The sequence below is a fragment of the Protomyctophum parallelum genome, assembly GCF_964188405.1.
Source record: "Protomyctophum parallelum genome assembly, chromosome: 5".
NCBI classification, from domain to species: Eukaryota; Metazoa; Chordata; class Actinopteri; order Myctophiformes; family Myctophidae; genus Protomyctophum; species Protomyctophum parallelum.
In genome coordinates, this window is record NC_139702.1 from 39,100,970 (window position 1) to 39,119,177 (window position 18,208).

General features: G+C 43.5%; 1 protein-coding gene across 2 annotated transcripts in view; it reads left to right on the top strand.

Moving 5' to 3' along the window:
• Nucleotides 1–18,208, top strand: part of pds5a (PDS5 cohesin associated factor A) — a 41,521-nt gene that overhangs the window by 12,149 nt on the left and 11,164 nt on the right. For both annotated transcript variants that reach the window (XM_083765192.1, XM_083765193.1), the window contains exons 3-18: nucleotides 4,652–4,855; nucleotides 5,810–5,896; nucleotides 8,654–8,751; nucleotides 9,752–9,878; nucleotides 10,342–10,422; nucleotides 10,733–10,873; nucleotides 11,397–11,512; nucleotides 12,183–12,277; nucleotides 12,404–12,549; nucleotides 13,111–13,262; nucleotides 13,719–13,832; nucleotides 14,843–14,924; nucleotides 15,034–15,082; nucleotides 15,272–15,411; nucleotides 16,148–16,263; nucleotides 17,592–17,697. In XM_083765192.1, the coding sequence (XP_083621318.1) occupies nucleotides 4,652–4,855; nucleotides 5,810–5,896; nucleotides 8,654–8,751; nucleotides 9,752–9,878; nucleotides 10,342–10,422; nucleotides 10,733–10,873; nucleotides 11,397–11,512; nucleotides 12,183–12,277; nucleotides 12,404–12,549; nucleotides 13,111–13,262; nucleotides 13,719–13,832; nucleotides 14,843–14,924; nucleotides 15,034–15,082; nucleotides 15,272–15,411; nucleotides 16,148–16,263; nucleotides 17,592–17,697 (1,854 nt within the window). The remainder of the gene's footprint in view (nucleotides 1–4,651; nucleotides 4,856–5,809; nucleotides 5,897–8,653; nucleotides 8,752–9,751; nucleotides 9,879–10,341; nucleotides 10,423–10,732; nucleotides 10,874–11,396; nucleotides 11,513–12,182; nucleotides 12,278–12,403; nucleotides 12,550–13,110; nucleotides 13,263–13,718; nucleotides 13,833–14,842; nucleotides 14,925–15,033; nucleotides 15,083–15,271; nucleotides 15,412–16,147; nucleotides 16,264–17,591; nucleotides 17,698–18,208) is intronic.

Sequence of the window (18,208 nt, forward strand, 5' to 3'; positions counted from 1 at the left end):
AACTCAGCCCCGTTGGAGTTGGAGTTGGACAGAAACAGAATAGTAAATCCTCGTCCCGCAAGTAGGGAAGTCGCGGGGCATCTCCATTTACACACAAAGCTGGCAATGCTCGCGAATGTGACACATGACTAGAGGCGAAGCAGTTCATGTGCGTCACAGAAAATGACGTTCGGTAGGCCAATCATGCTGTATGATTGTCGCTACTGATTGTACAACTATCATCAGACTGTAAGGCAAGAGAGATGGATCACTCCTCTTTAGTTTAGTTACACTTAACACTGGAAAAACTATGGTTAAGTGGGAAATCATCTATGATAAATTGCAAAAAACTCTAGCGATTAGTTGCCGATTCGATTAATCGATTACTAAATTAGTAGACAACTAATTGAATAATCGATTCGATTATGATTAATCGTTGCAGCCCTAATCTCAGATGTGCTCAGTGTGAAGTGTGAACCTGCTCTCATCACTGAAGAGAACCGGCCGGCAGGTGCGAATGGTGGACCTTTCAATTCTGGTGTTCTCTGATGAATGCCAATCGAGCTGCACAGTGCTGGGCTGTTGGCACACGTCCCACTAGAGGAGTCGTTGGGCGCTTATGCCACCTCATGGAGTGTCTTTCTGACAGAATATTGGTCAGAATCATCATGCACCAGTAGTAGTTGCTGGAGGTTGTTTTGTAGGGGTCTGGTTTACACCCTGTTCCTCCTCCTCTGCACAAAGAAGCAGATACCAGTCCTGCTGAAGGGTTGGTCCTCTGGTATCCCCTCCATGCTCTCGAGACTGCTGTCAGACACGGTCTGCAAACCATCTTGCATTACTTATAACCGCATGTATATGGATGTGCCATCCTGGATTGAGGCACCCACAGGTACCGCCTCATGCTACAAGTCAAGGACACTAGCGGAACACAAAACTAGATAAGAATCAGTCAGAAAGTATAAAGAGTGAACAATTGTCTGTGGCCACCACCACATTTGTGTGACACTCTGCATGAGAGGGAATGGGAGAGAAAAAAGATCAACCCATACAAACACGATAAATAAATTATTTGATGTTAAATTAAGTAGAATTTACAGATTCACTCGATTAACTCTGCCTCAGTCTGTACTGTGTGGTGTCAAGTTGGTTCTTTATTGGCTATATTCGTTTTGGTGCATTCATTGGCAAATCTTGTCACTCAAACCCCTGTCAGAGGGGCTATAAAACCGACTTAAGACGGCTTAGACTGAATTTAATATGCGCAAACACAAAGGCCCTTTTTGATTCGATTAAACTTGATATCTGTCAGACTCAGCTGATCGAAGCTCCAGTTGCAGCTGAAAGAGCCGAAAGAAAGAATGTGTGAGAGTCTGTTGACAATTTTTTAAAAGGTAGATTATTTCTTCCAAACTCCAAAGACCATTAGGTTCTGGTAATGGTCTTTGAACTGAAAGATGGCAACAGTACACATGCATAAAGGGCAGGTTTGATCACGTGTCACACACCATGTATTAAGTAGACATTTGTGCTTAAAGTTCAGACCAGATTTACTCAGCTGAACAGTTCCATCATCACTGACTATTATTCTGCACTACCAGAGCTAGTCGGGGAGAAGATGCTGGAGTCAAAACATTCATACACAATCATGCATATTGTTGCAGGAAAGTAATAGGGCTACGAATTCTATTGATTACTTCTTTGTGAATAGATCTTTTCATGATGGCCGAGCTACACCAAGTGCACAATACGCGGATACGACCTTCCTCCATAAGCAGACTTTAAAATAGGACGGATGGATGGATCTAAACGTGTGTGTGTGTGTGTGACGTGTGCATTTGTGCGTATACGCACACACGCACTTTGAAAAGCCTGTTGTAGCTCGGCCGCAATCGACTAAATCGATTAGTATGATTTAACAACTTAATCCCTGTGTTATATGATGATGTGTCGCAACGTGTCATCAACGTGTTTGCCACGTTGATGACCTACAAGCTCACATATCATAATTCCATGCTGCACGTTATGAACTCAAAATCAGTTATATTTAGCTAGTAATGCTATTAAAATAAATGTCTGAGACGTACAGTACATCAGCTATTCTTCAGTGCTGGTTGCATGTAGGGCTGTCCCAATTTCACATTTAAGTTGACGATTAATTGCCACACAAATAATTGCGAATAACGTTTTAGTTGTGTTTTTCTCATTGGAAATTGGAACATTTAATATGATTGCCTTTTAGGCTTCGTAATGAAAAGGTGCACAGGGCAAATATGACAAGTAACTGAAATAAGACATTACTGGCATTTTTATAAATTTTATACATAAAAGGTAAAAATAGTATGACAAGTAAGCTTGTAGATCTGCTATTACTGCGTATGTATGAACATCTTTCAACATGGAAACGACCATGACAAAGGCAATTATGACAAAATAATTGCAATTATCTCAAATAATTGTGACGAATATTAATATGCAATAATTGTGAGAACCCAAGTTGCATGAACTGTCATTGCTTATTTACGTAATTCCCTTATTTATATTGTTTGTAAAACGTCCTGGAATAATATGATCTTGGTTTGCAGATGCCATTGGAAAAACAATAGGATCAGTTTGCATGTGCAGAAAAAGAATCCTGCAGAACTCTGTAACTGATCTCAAAGTGTGTACAGAGAGAACAGTGCTGTAATGAGGGCGTGCACGTACACACACGCTGTTAACCACAAGGCCCACAGACACGTCTCTGTGCAAGTCGCCTTCATCGGTTGGGAGTTTGGCTGTTTTCAGTTGAGAGTGACTGAGCCTGTGCTGTGTGTGGAGGAGTGAGTTACAGCACTGACTCTACTGCTTGTCGGGAGCAGTGTGCCCATCCCCCACTCCACTGAATGACTGTTGAGGAAGCTCCACTGAGCCTGGCACCCCCCCCCCCTCCCTCCCAACACACAGCTACAGGACTGATTGTTGGGTCCTAGTGCCTAGCATGTCATAAGATTTGTGTATGGCTGTGAACTTGTTTGAGAGCAGATATGTCCTGTTTACCATTGCACAGCTCAGTGTTTTAGAGGACAGGTTAAAGATTGATTGTAAAAGGGAGACTTGGAAGTGCTGCAACAGTTATTGTTTTTTTTTTTACCTGTTGCAGCACTATAAAAGTTTTTTTATTTTATAACTAATGATATCGATTAGTTGTCTTGTATTGTATGTTCTTGTGCTGTGCTTGCCAAATTAATGAAAGCTTTTTTTTGCCTTGATTTGTTTTTATTTTTCTATTTTGGTCAATTGTCTAATGTAGGCCTGGGCCGTGGCTCAACGGTGCAGGCACCTTGGCTGGTAGCCCAGTCTGGCAGTGCCGGTGTGCCGGCACTGCCAGACTGGTGTGCCGGTGTGCCGGTGTCTGCTCCCGATCCCGACGGCCTTTGCTGCATGTCACCCCCTGTCTCTCTCCCCATTTCCTGTCAGCCTACTGTCTGTCCCTCCATAAACAAAAGTATGGAATGGAGGCGAAAGCCAAAATGTTTTTTGTCTAATGTAATCCTGAGCGCTACATTCCCTCTGTCAACCTTGGGAGAGCAACAGACTGACCTCATGTTTCCTTCAATGCATAAGGAATCCAAGCCGCTTCTTTTCAAAAAACCAATGGAAAGACGAGACTTGCGCTCAACATACGTACAAGCTATTAGGAAGAGAGCTTTATCTCCGCAAAATCGGGGGTTATTATGAACACACTCACACACAGAATGGAAAGATGATTTTGACAGCTACTGCCCCACTTTCAAGGCTACAACTGATGCACAGCGCAGTAGCCTACCTTATTGAAATTTGAAGGAACTAACTATTATAGGCCTACATTTAATTGCTTAGTGAAAACATCTGCAGAAATCTTTCATGCCCCATGTTTATTTTACATCTGCTGGTGGGTGCTCAAACTGCTGATTCACATCCACAGACTAGTACAAAACAGAAAAGCGTCAATACTTCTTCTAGTTGAGTGCCCATTTGTATATGATAACACATGGTAGGCTATGATTCAAGAACACTTATTAACAATATATAGGCCTACCTCTAGATCCGGTGCGTTTTTTTATTGATTGTTAATCTCCACGTTAACTCTGTTCATTGAAAATAGCCGATCTGCAGCTCACCAGTAGCCTGACACCCAGCCTTATAGTTCGAAATGTGTTTGTTTTTTTGTTTTGTAGTGACATTCCTCAGAGCCATGATGGCTTTGGTACAATTTTTTTAAACCGTAAATAAAGTGAAAAAAGGCAGCGATCCGAGCACTCAAAATGTTTTAAAAATTGTCCTAATTTTTAAACCATTTTGAGTGCTCTGATCGCCGTCCTTTTTGTCTAGTATTCCAGTCCCACTGATCTTTGTAGCACCAGTCGACTTTATGTTTGACTTTTATTGCACCTCCACCGAGCACCTGGTTGACTCTCTATTTGTTGTAAATAAAGTGAGACTGGGAGTGGGGTGCGGCCCCCTGTTAGGTCAGGACGTAACAGGGGGTGCACGGCCAAAAACGTTAGGGAACTGCTGAATAATCAATCGTGTGAAACATGCAGTAATAGGATGCTGTCAATGCAATAGTTCTGCATTCTAACACCAATCAATTAATGCACATAAATAAATTCCCAGCTTACCCCTCTTCCTCTCCGTTCACCTCCATCAGATGGTGGTGAAGACCTACATGGACATGGACCAGGACTCTGAGGAGGAGAAGCAGCAGTATCTAGGCCTGGCGCTGCACTTGGCTTCAGAGTTCTTCCTCAGGAACCCCAACAAGGACGTGCGCTTACTGGTGGCCTGCTGCCTGGCAGACATCTTCAGGATCTACGCCCCGGAGGCACCCTACACTTCCCATGACAAACTCAAGGTATGGAAGGACAGAGTTGTGAGTGTGCAAAGAGTTAGGTAGTCAGAGTTGGTGTTGAAGTGTCCTTGAGCAAGACGCCGAACCCCTAATTGCTTCCGATGTGCAGGTTGGTGCCTTGCATGGTTTCCTCCGCCATCGGTGTGTGAATGGGTGAATGTAATGCACAATCTATGTAAAGCCAAGGCGCTATATAAATGCACCAATTACCATTTACAAACATTTATTATAACCATGCTCTGTACTCCTCTGGGAGTGGGGAATTTACCAGCTCAACTAGCTTTTGCCATCATAAATAACCACCAACACAATACAATATCCCCTAACCGTCATTTAAATAATAATGTGACTGGGGTAGGGGAATAAAAGAAAATGGGCCTATTTTAGAAAAACATTTCGTTCACATAAGGGTGCCCATTTTATTTATTTCTCCAGCACACAGGGAGCTCCACACCCACACCCTCCGGTCAATACAACTTCACACAGGGAGCTCCACACCCCACACCCTCTGGTCAATACAACTTCCCGCGGCTATGCTGCATAGATGTTCTGTCCAGCTCATTATTACCAAACCACCCTCTCTGTTGTTGAAAGGTGCAGTTGGTAGTGTTGAAGTGCTAAAATAACTCTCCCTTTCCTAATGAAAGCGCCTTTGTTTATTTTAGTACGTTAAATACAGTACATGTGCATGAATATGCAGTTGCAATTATGGGTGGTGTTTTGGACATTTGAAAACATATTCACCCTGCAGTTTAGAGAAACATCAAACTGGGTCAATGGGGCATGTATTTATTTGCTGGAGCGCAACACTGACACCATAGTGAGGCATCTCTGAAAATCAAAAGGTTGCGCTCTGCAGCTTCTTTTAATCATAACATTTATTTTTTATTTTATTTTTTTCATTCACTTTCATTGTTTCTTAACTATACACCTTTGTTCTGTGTTAATTGCCCCCAGGATATCTTTCTGTTCATCACCAGACAGCTAAAGGGACTAGAAGACACCAAGAGCCCGCAGTTTAACAGATACTTCTACCTGCTGGAGGTGAGGAACTCAGTGGTGGCTAGCTAGAGTTACAGGGAAGGCTCGCTGGGCAAGACCTACACTGTAGAGTTACAGGGAAGGCACACTGGGCAAGACCTACGCTGTAGAGTGTATTCACTGTATTGGACTTATTGAACTCAGTAGGGGCTAGCTAGAGTTACAGGGAAGGCACACTGGGCAAGACCTACGCTGTAGAGTGTATTCACTGAGTTACAGGGAAGGCACACTGGGCAAGACCTACGCTGTAGAGTGTATTCACTGTATTGGACTGTATTGAACTCAGTAGGGGCTAGCTAGAGTTACAGGGAAGGCTCGCTGGGCAAGACCTACGCTGTAGAGTGTATTCACTGAGTTACAGGGAAGGCACACTGGGCAAGACCTACGCTGTAGAGTGTATTCACTGTATTGGACTGTATTGAACTCAGTAGGGGCTAGCTAGAGTTACAGGGAAGGCTCGCTGGGCAAGACCTACGCTGTAGAGTTACAGGGAAGGCACACTGGGCAAGACCTACGCTGTAGAGTATATTCACTGTATTGAACTCAGTAGGGGCTAGCTAGGGTTACAGGGAAGGCACACTGGGCAAGACCTAAGCTGTAGAGTGTATTCACTGAGTTACAGGGAAGGCACACTGGGCAAGACCTACGCTGTAGAGTGTATTCACTGTATGGAAGGCACACTGGGCAAGACCTACGCTGTAGAGTGTATTCACTGTATTGTATTGTAGAGTTACAGGGAAGGCACACTGGGAAAGACCTACGCTGTAGAGTGTATTCACTGTATTGTATTGTAGAGTTACAGGGAAGGCACAGTGGGCAAGACCTACGCCAGGGGTCCTCAACTAGAAATGATGAAGGTCCACAAATATTTTTTTGAATAAGACCGAGGTCCGGTCCCATGCGCGGCGTCCATCGGAGAGCGGGGCTCTATGCCCGTTTAATATGGTCAAGCCAAGCTTATACAAATCAGATCGCCTTCCACCCAACCAATAATGGGGTGCAGAGTGCAGGCCCGGAGTGGAACTCCAAATCAGGCCGGGAGTTATACGCCCTGGCAGGCCACACTGCGCGCGCGCATAGCGCGCGCCAGAATTTTGGGGGCCCTTGGGGTACATTTTGGGGGCCTTTGCAGCAATTTCACATGAGAAATGTACCATCTGATGTTATTTATATTATTAACTTTAAAAAAGTTTTGGGTGGTCCGCAAAGAGGTGGTCCGCGGTCCGGTCGCGGACCGCGGTCCGCCAGTTGGGTACCCCTGACCTACGCTGTAGAGTGTATTCACTGTATTGGTGGAAGACCTACGCTGTAGAGTGTATTCACTTTATTGGCGGAAGTAGCCGGATTTTGGAGGAAGTACCGCTCAAGGAAATGACGTTGACGCTTTACAAATCTTTACAAAAATCTTAGAGTATACTATATATCGGGGGTGGGCAACTTTGACGATGGAGAGGGCCATTATATTTCCATACTCACTCCCTATAGGGCCATATATTTCTGTTGTAGCAAAAATAGCCGATCTACAAGCTCAAAACGCGTCGCACTGTGACACGTTTTGAGCTTGTAGATCGGCTATTTTTGCTATATTCGAATTGAAATCTTGAATTATTTTTTGCAATTTTTGAATTGGAATCCTGAAAATTAACATTTTTATGTAATTTCAAATACTTGTGTTGAGCATTGAGCTACTAATTTAGACTGAAGTAATTAAAGCTGGTCATGTTTGCATGTTGTGGAATTGTAAACAGCTGAAACCATCAGTATTCTGACATTAACCTGAGGGCCGCATTAAGTGAAGGTGCGGGCCGCATGTGGCCCCCGGGCCGCCAGTTGCCCACCCCTGCTATATATGAATAGAGACAGCACCCGGAGGAAACCCTGATGCGAAATGGACATAGTGGCCGAATTTGGTATTGCAGTGTGGGCCCAAACACATGAACGCGCTGGTCCGTTGACTATCATTGTGCACGTTCACGATGACATGTGAACGCTGTTTCATACGTGAACGCGTGCAATGATAGTGAACGGCAGCGCGTTCATGTGTTTGGGGCAAATCCATCCCAGAATGCACTCTGTTCCTACCCGGAAGGAGGAGTGAACTCGCCTCATGCGCTTTTAAGCAACTTAATGCAAGTGGATGGAAGGAGAACTCAGGTGCCATCTCTATTCATATATACTCTAAGGTTTACATTCTCTGTGAATTAAACAAGTGTTGTGATTGGTCGAAAAATATCGTATCCGGGGGAAATGCATCTGACAGATGTTCCCGGCCCGACACTTCGGCTATACACTGTCTGCCTTAGATTGTGGCCTAGGCTTTTGTCTTCGCAGATGAGTAAGACCGAGGCTACAGGGAAAGAGGTGTGATTTTAAGATATGGGATTGTTACTATCTGATGAGACACTCCTCTCCATCTGAGGAATGCGGTAGATGAGGAGGGGAAAATAGAAGAGTGTAGGTGGGTGGGTTGAGGGTCGTAAAGGAATGGAGAGGAGCCATCTGTGTGTGTGTGTGTGTGTGTGTGTGTGTGTGTGTGTGTGTGTGTGTGTGTGTGTGTGTGTGTGTGTGTGTGTGTGTGTGTGTGTGTGTGTGTGTGTGTGTGTGTGTGTGTGTGTGTGTGTGTGTGTGTGTGTGTGTGTGTGTGTGTGTGTGTGTGTGTGTGTGTGTGTGTGTGTGTGTGTGTGTGTGTGTGTGTGTGAGAGATATCTTGGGGAGGATGAGTGAGAGCTGACGAGTATAAATTGTTGTTTGTCGCTGTAGAACCTAGCATGGGTGAAGTCCTACAACATCTGCTTTGAACTGGAGGACTGTAACGAGATCTTCATCCAGCTCTTCAAAACTCTATTCTCCGTCATCAGGCAAGGCCCTCAACACTTACCCACTGTCTGATTTGAATGTACCTTTTTCTACAGTCCCTTCATTTGAGCTTAAATTCTGTAGCAATTGCGATATTTGCACAAATGTCCATGACTCTAACCTACCCTAGTTTCTGAACAGTGACCTTTTTAAATAAAGAAAATAACTATTTGAGAAGAATGTATTCAAATGTAATGTTTTTTTATGACTCTCATATTAATCCCAAACCACACCAAAGGGTCGAGACGGTTTTAGCGGTCGGCCCAGCGGTGTGATATGTCCTGTTGCATGGTGGCGCATGTCGACCCAAGTGATTAAACTGCTTCAATTCAATGGCCCAAACCACACCAAAGGGTCGAGACGGTTTTAGCGGTCGTCCCAGCGGTGTGATATGTCCTGTTGCATGGTGGCGCATGTCGACCCAAGTGATTAAACTGCTTCAATTCAATGGCCCAAACCACACCAAAGGGTCGCCAACTCGCCATGCAACTCCTTGCAACCAAACGGTTGCAAGGAGTTGGGCTTTGGGCATCACTATTTCAAATATTTCATAGGGCATTTAAAAGACAGTTTCACGGTTTTCAATTTTATGCAAACCGACTGTGGTGACATTTATTATGACCCCAAAGAATGTTATGTTCTGGTGGTGTGCACACAAAGTACATGTCAGATTTCCAGGGTGCTGGTTATTACCATAACTTGACCAGCGTCAGCAATGCACGTGATGCGCATATTACGGTAACATTGCCCCACTCGTCGGGAAAATGCAAAGCACCAGAAGAAGCGAGGCATGTATTCCCCTTTGACTGATGATCAAGATAAGATAAGGATTGGAATGATTGTGGTGGAGAGAAACTGAATTCTCCAAAGACAACCCCAGATTGGGCTGTTTACTAATGCCCAATCTGTTTGCTCAAAATATAGACGCACATCTGTTAAACTGATAAAACTATTACAAACCAGAGTGCTGTAAATCTGACATGTTTCTCTCTCCCTCCACAGTAATAGCCACAACCAGAAGGTTCAGATGCACATGATGGACCTGATGAGTTCCATCATTATGGAGGGAGACGGAGTCACACAGGAGCTCCTGGATACCATCCTCATCAACCTTATACCTGCACACAAGGTGCTATATTACACACACCACTGTTCCTAATTCACCCTTCTGATTGGTCCCTGACTGACTAACCAGCTGGCTCTTTCTGCCTTGTTCCGCCCTGGTTCCTTGTTTATATTGAATTTGCTAAAACATTTTTCTTGGAAAAAACTATAAACAAACATGATATGCCCAGTCACCTTTTTACTGACACAAAGTTTAAAATAAGAATTGAGTGCACAGAATATCAATATGAAGCAACTGAAAAACATGTTATTTCAATGGTAGTGGATGGAGAAAGAGAGGATTTTTGTCCAACCACGAAACGGCAACCAATGGGTGCGAAGAGGGGCACAACCACGGGCGGGACTTGACAAAGGGTGTATTTAGAGGCTTTTAGAGCAGGAGTTCCCAAACTGTGGTGCGTGCACCTCTTGTGGCAACACGTGCAGCAAGACCAGCAATACTAATTGTTAAATCTTCTGTGACACAGAATCTGAACAAACAGGCCTACGATTTGGCTAAAACTCTGCTGAAGAGGACAGTCCAGACCATCGAGGCATGCATTGCCAATGTGAGTACCAGCTCCTGTTCTACTCTTCCCTCTCCTCGCTTGGTGATTCATTGTCAACAGTTCTCTAAATTAGTTTTTCAAGCCTTCAGTCTGTTTTTCTTTCCACCTCACAATTTATTTCCTCACTCTACTGTAATGGCGAATTGCAATTTTTCTGGGTTCATAAGCAATCAAGTAAACAACGTGAATGCAGCTTCACGTTAATGGAATCATCATCATTTGGAAATGAGGTCGCATAGCTGCATGAATCGTGATTGTGACTTTTTGTGCTACCCTACTGTCCTGTCTGGAACATTCTGTTGTGCCTCAGTTCTTCAACCAGGTGCTGGTGATGGGCAAGTCATCGGTCAGCGACCTCTCGGAGCACGTCTTCGACCTGATCCAGGAGCTGTTTGCTATCGACCCTCTCCTTCTCACCTCTGTCATGCCTCAGCTAGAGTTCAAACTCAAGGTTGAAAACAAACACTATTACCCCCAAAGATTTAAACCCGTTTATCCGTTGTAAAGAACTAATTTATTTTCAAATAGACATGCTGTCACTTAGGCCATATACACATACATTCCTGAAATTTGACCAGGTACATGGTATAATATGATATATATGTATTTGTGATAACAAACAATTTTTTTAAAAACCAAATGAAAAAAAAAGCTAAAATGTAAAATCTGTGCTGCTGGTGTGCTGAAGTCTGTATGACATTGTCTAGAGACTACAATGCTGTGTCTAATATGCAATTGGCCAACTTGGACGACTCTCGCTGGGTTTAAATACTGTGGCCCATAGATTAATGAATATAGAAAGGAAATAAGCGTCATTCTTTCATAGATTCAGCATACCTTGCTGGAAGAGCCAATGACACTTTTTCATGTGTGGGTGGTAGAGACAGACTTGCAAATGAATAAAAAACAAGTAGCTATTAGAATTTAGCTTTCCTTAGCGTTAAGGATCTTATAAGGATGCCCTTGTGTTTCAGAGTAATGATGGTGAGGAGCGGCTAGCTGTGGTACGGTTACTAGCTAAATTGTTTGGGGCCAAAGACTCTGAGTTGGCTACACAGAACAGACCTCTGTGGCAGTGCTTCCTAGGACGGTAAGTTAGACACACACACACACACACGCACACACCCCCCCCCCCCCCCCCCCCCCCCCCCTAGTTGTGAGCCAGTGTCAAGCATAGAAAGTAGTACATGAGCCGGTCACTATTACACAATTAAGTTGCCAATTCATTGTCCCACAAAATAAATTGCGATTAACGATTTATATTTTTTTATTGAACATTGAAACGTTACTATTTGTGTTTGCCTTTTAGGCTTCGTAATCACAAATTGCACAGGGCAGATATGACCCTAACCCAAATTTATTAATGTAAATTTTTTCTTTCCAAAACATTTACAAAATTGTGGAAATGGCTGATTTACAAGCTTACAACATGCACGTGTTGTAAGCTTGTAGATCTGCTATTTTTGAAAAATGTTTGAAAATGTATGGACAAAACTATTGACGATTATGAAAAAATAATTATCTAAAATAATTGTGATTATTTTAATTAATAATTGTGACAGGCCTAAGCAGATCTAGATGATCTTAGATCTGTTATTGTCTTTGCGTGAGATGATTTGAACGACTTATAAATCAGGTGTAATGTAACAGGGCAAACCTGGCAGCACGCACCCACATCTGTATTTACTTACCCAGTCGTTGACTTGTGTGAACTCTTTTATCGTTTGTGAACTCAACGTTCTTTCGTCCTTCCACACCAGGTTTAATGACATCCATGTCCCAGTCAGGCTGGAGTGTGTCAAGTTTGCCAGCCACTGCCTCATGAACCACCCAGACCTGGCCAAAGACCTCACAGGTGTGTCTGTGTGTTCATAATGTGCATCTTTTCCTCATGTATAGCTGTGTTCTACATCCCTTTCACATAATGTACAATAGCACAAAAACCCAACCCTGGCCCTCTCTCTATGCTTCAATGTATCAGAATTCCTGAAGGTGCGTTCCCATGACCCAGAAGAGGCCATCCGCCATGATGTCATTGTCACCATCATCAACGCTGGGAAGAAAGACCTCAACTTGGTTAATGACCAACTGCTGGGCTTTGTGCGGGAGAGGACCTTGGACAAAAGGGTGAGATCTCCTGCATGGGGAAAACAAACATCTACCACTTAGACAAGTGAAATAGTAAGGATACGGTATGAGACTGTGCGCCTACTCTGTGTGTTCTGACTCTTGCACAGGAAGCCAAACATGTACTACTTAATCAATCCCCTTTTGGGCAAGGAAGATGGCAGGCTTCCAGTCTTGCTGGCAAGCGACACTGCTGCACATGTGTACAAACACACTCATGCATAACATGTATTATTCATATACGTAAACACACAATGTGACTGTACATATGGAGCAGGGTATACTGTACATGTATTTATAACTACATAATGTGCATTTGCCCACTTTGTATTTTTGTATTTTTGGCTGCTTTAGCCAAGGCCCTTCCAATAAGCATAATGTTATTCTAGTACAGGTACAGTATAGGCCCCCGGGGTATTTTTCCCCCGGGGGGAAAAGGCTCAACTAGTGGGGCACATGAATGGATTATTTTCCAACGAATGTGGGCAGTCAATGTTATAATATTGAATATCACAAGAAAAGTACATTATTTGTCCTTCTCGCGTCCCTCCCCCCACACAGTGGCGTGTGCGTAAGGAGGCCATGATGGGCCTGGCCCAGCTCTTTAAGAAATACTGCCTGCACCACGAGGCAGGCAAGGAGCAAGCCCAGAAGATCAGCTGGATCAAAGACAAGCTGCTACACATCTACTACCAGAACAGCATTGACGACAAGTGAGCATATAATAACATAGATGAAGACACCAGCATTGCATGGCTAATAGTAATACACTGACTATGACTGTTAGAATAAATGTCCTGGCCAGAAACTATAAAAGACGGATGGGAATAATTGTGTAATACAAACAGCTGGCATCAAATGCTTACTAATGTTTCCTGCGTTTAGTTTTTGCCTACTAGCGGTGGCGTTCTAAGGATGGTAATGTCTGTCCGCCCAACCCTTTGGTCTCATGATAGCTTTAAAACTGTCTAGCTTGTAGTCATGGGATTTGCTGTTCACTCGGGTGACCCCATGGCCTTTACAATAGTGCCAAAACGTCCACTTTTCCACGCATCTTCCATGCAATAGATCTAAAAATGGACTAGGCAGAATGCCATGAAACGTGGAACAGCACAATATCTAGGGGAGTATATCTATTATCTCTATCTTATAGCTTGTCTATCTCACAGGCTATTGGTGGAGAAGATCTTTGCCCAGTACATGGTACCTCACAGTCTGGACACAGAGGAGAAGATGAAATGTCTCTACTACCTGTACGCCTGTCTGGACACAAACGCCGTCAAGTCAGTGCACCTGTACACTCACACATACACACAGACTGTCATGTTAGTGCACCTGTACACTCACACATACACACAGACTGTCATGTTAGTGCACCTGTACACTCACACATCCACACAGACTGTCATGTTAGTGCACCTGTACACTCACACATCCACACAGACTGTCATGTCAGTGCACCTGTACACTCACACATCCACACAGACTGTCATGTTAGTGCACCTGTACACTCACGCATCCACACAGACTGTCATGTTAGTGCACCTGTACACTCAAACATACACACAGACGGTCATGTTAGTGCACCTGTACACTCACACATACACACAGACTGTCATGTTAGTGCACCTGTACACTCACACATCCACACAGACTGTCATGTTAGTGCACCTGTACACTCACACATCCACACAGACTGTCATGACAGTGCACCTGTACACTCACACATCCACACAGACTGTCATGTTAGTGCACCTGTACACTCACGCATCCACACAGACTGTCATGTTAGTGCACCTGTACACTCACACATACACACAGACGGTCATGTTAGTGCACCTGTACACTCACACATACACACAGACTGTCATGTTAGTGCACCTGTACACTCACGCATCCACACAGACTGTCATGTTAGTGCACCTGTACACTCACGCATCCACACAGACTGTCATGTCAGTGCACCTGTACACTCACACATACACACAGACGGTCATGTTAGTGCACCTGTACACTCACACATCCACACAGACTGTCATGTCAGTGCACCTGTACACTCATGCATCCACATTCCACACAAACGCAGGCATCACAGAACCCTGTCAAGTAACACTGACCCACATGTTTGAACTAAACACACACTGTCCCTATTGGGTTACACATTTGCTTAACAAGAACGGTGACGGAAATAAAGACGGTGCAGTTTCTCCTCCGTCTTTTGTAATCTCTCGAGTCTCAATTTACTTTCCTTTGTCTCTTTTTCTACACTTTTTTGCACTCGCTCTCTTCTCAGGGCTCTAAATGAGATGTGGAAATGTCAGAACATGCTCCGAGGTCTGGTCAGGGAGCTGCTGGACCTTCACAAGCTGCCAGTGGTCAGTCTAACGGACATACGCATGCACACCCATACAAACATACTCAACATCGTTTTTGTTTGCAAGACATTCATTATCTCCATAATCCTAAATCTCTCTCCCCTGGCAGTCTGAGCCCAACAGTACAGCCATGTTTGGGAAGCTGATGACCATTGCCAGTGAGTTGAATAAGTGTGCATGTACACCATAAAAGTTATATTTTTTGTAAGCTTTTATACTCTTGTGTACGTTTGTCAGTCTACATTTGTTCAATTCTTTACATCAAATACCATTTCCTTTATCAGGCAGTATAGTGTTTCTCTTGCTGCCCATCACACATTATTTAACCTTGACCTGTGTGTTTCCAGAGAACCTGCCAGATGCAGGAAAGGCCCAAGACTTCATGAAGAAGTTTAACCAGGTGCTCGGTGAGGATGAGAAGCTCAGAGTCCAGCTAGACATGCTCATCAGCCCAACCTGCTCCTGCAAGCAGGCTGAGATCTGTGTGGTGAGAGAACACGCCTACATCACACCTCTTTTCCTCAAACACGTAGCAGATTTGACCTGTAAACGCATTTAACACCTCCCTATGTATTTCTGATATAAATCTGCTGCTGAACTAATCAAATCAAAGGGGAAATTACAGCATTGCTTATACATCATTGCCAATTTCATTTTAAAAATATTTTAATTTAAAATTGCACACAGCACGTCGCAACGTGTTGTGATTGTGGATATTTTGTTCAACACACTTGTATGATGAAGTAGGGTATTACAAAGTTGAAATATGGAGATATGAGTTTTCTTCCCGACAACAATATGTTACTTTAGAGTTAGACGGACATGCTGTTCGCTTGGCTACAAATGTTAAGAATGTTAGTAATGTAGTTCACTTCACACAGATGTAGGGTTTGATGTTAAGTGTTAACTAGTATCTTAGTACCTTTGCAGCATTTACCCTATCATTTGTTGACTAATGATATTGTAAACTGAGAACAGCAGAGCAGTTTTGTTGCATTTATTTGACCAATGAATTAGATGCCCGTCGCCACGCAACGACTTTGATTTTTTTTGATTTTTTTCGGGCAGGGCGAAGGAATGAGTATATTAACTTAGAACTGAGTTTGCACACACATTCACACACACAGTCACACAAACACACACATATGTATACTGTGTGTATATATCACACTCATAATCTTCAGCGTAGTGATTGAAGTGTGTTTACTCTGTTCTGTCCACAGAGGGAGATCACCCGTAAGCTAACGTTCCCCAAGCAGCCCACCAACCCCTTCCTAGAGATGGTGAAGTTCCTGCTGGAGCGCATCGCCCCCGTCCACATCGACTCCGAGGCCATCAGGTCAGCAGCAGGTCTTCATCCTTAGTTTAAAAGGGACCATGGTCCGCTCACCCCTTTGGTCCAACTGGTGTGGACGTGCATTTGAATTCTGGTGCGGATCAAACATAGCGGAAAAGGCCTAACACGTTCCGTTTCCAAACGAACCATGGTCCGGTTCGTTGCGGTTGGCAAGACGACAATCACAGCAAACTTCTGTTGTAGTTTGGCAGTGAAGTAATTTTCCATAGAAATAGCATATTCTGTCAGTGGATCAATTTGGCCTGTATGACCACGTAATTTGATTCGCTTTAAAAAGTCCCGTGTGAACGCTAAACAGAACAAATTTAAACATTTGGTCCCTGATCCGGACCTTCTAAGCGATCTTTGGATGTGAAACAGACACTTTATTTTAGTTTTTTTAACAGACCCCAGTGCTATTTACTGAATACATTCTTGTAAAAACGTGGTCACGGTATGCTACACCAGCCAGCAGAACTCTCTACAGGTCACATCCAATAAGCCTTGTGCTCTCCTCTCCCCCATGTCCCTGTGTGATTGTATAACAACACATTTACAACAGCATGCAGGCTTTTCTCATTCAGTGAGACACCTACTGGTGGCAGGATGCAACTACAGGTCTCAGACCAAATACCAGTTTAACCCTTTCTGATCAGTGGAAAAACACCACACACGGGGCCTAAACATCTGCTCTGGATTGACTGATCGAATGGATTGACCGTGTTGAAGCTGGTCAGCCTGACCGCTTGTTTCATGCAAACACTAGACATCTGCGTTAGTGCTAAAACCCTTTACCTGCAAGTGATTTTCTTCCCTTTTTTTTAACTAATGAATTAAAAGAGGAATGAGTGATGTTTTTGTGTGAAAATAAGTGGTTCAATAGCTCTATATTAGCCATATAAAACATTGCTTCATGGTGTTTAACTGTTTTTTCAGTAAGAGGGTTCTCCCTGTCTGTCCAGCTCTTTGGTAAACAGAAGAATTTTCAGAGAGAACTCATGCCGGAGGCAAGATAAACAAGTGAAATTAAAGACATTAAACTAAATAAACGAGCAGACAAAATTGGGACAGTTTAAAATTTAAGCTGATGAATAGGTTCTCTCTCCTGTTTGGATTACTATTTGTTACCCATCTGTGTGTGTCTTCACTAAAGAGCTGGAGAAGGGAGACCATGATTACTTACTACCAAGTGATTACTATGGGAATATACACCAGAGCTAAAATAATAATAATATATATATATATGTATGTGTGTGTGTATATATCTATGTATATATCTCACTTATGGCTAAAAAAATGTATTGTTCAATTGTTGTGTTGTTCTCTCTCAGTGCTTTGGTGAAACTACTCAACAAGTCTATTGAAGGCACAGCTGACGATGACGAGGAGGGAGTCACCCCTGATACAGCCATCCGCGCGGGCCTGGAACTACTCAAGGTTAGAGAGTGAGGCACGGCAATGCAGGTGGACAGAGCAAAGAAAGAACTACTCGTGGTTAGAGAGTGAGGCAAGACAATGCAGGTGGACAGAGCAAAGAAAGAACTACTCGTGGTTAGAGAGTGAGGCAAGACAATGCAGGTAGACAGAGCAATCAAGGCATTGCTGCTTCCATGGATTCAAGTTCTCAGTCGCCACAACTGATTTCAGTCATTTGATTTGGATTCCATAGAAGCCAGTGTGTCTCCTGTGAAAGCATGCTGTGCACCGAAAATAGCAGATCTACAAGATCACAAAACGTTGCAGCGCGACGTGTTGTTAGCTTGTAGATTGGCTCATCAGGCCCCGAGGCCTGGTAGGGTTTGGGCAGAATTTGAGAGCTCTACACTAGGGATGTGCCGATGAGACATTTTGGCCGATATCCGATATAATTTCATTGCTGTTATTGCCGATAACCTATATTACTGATGTCGATATCATCTCATTCTGTATAAAAATATATATAATTCAG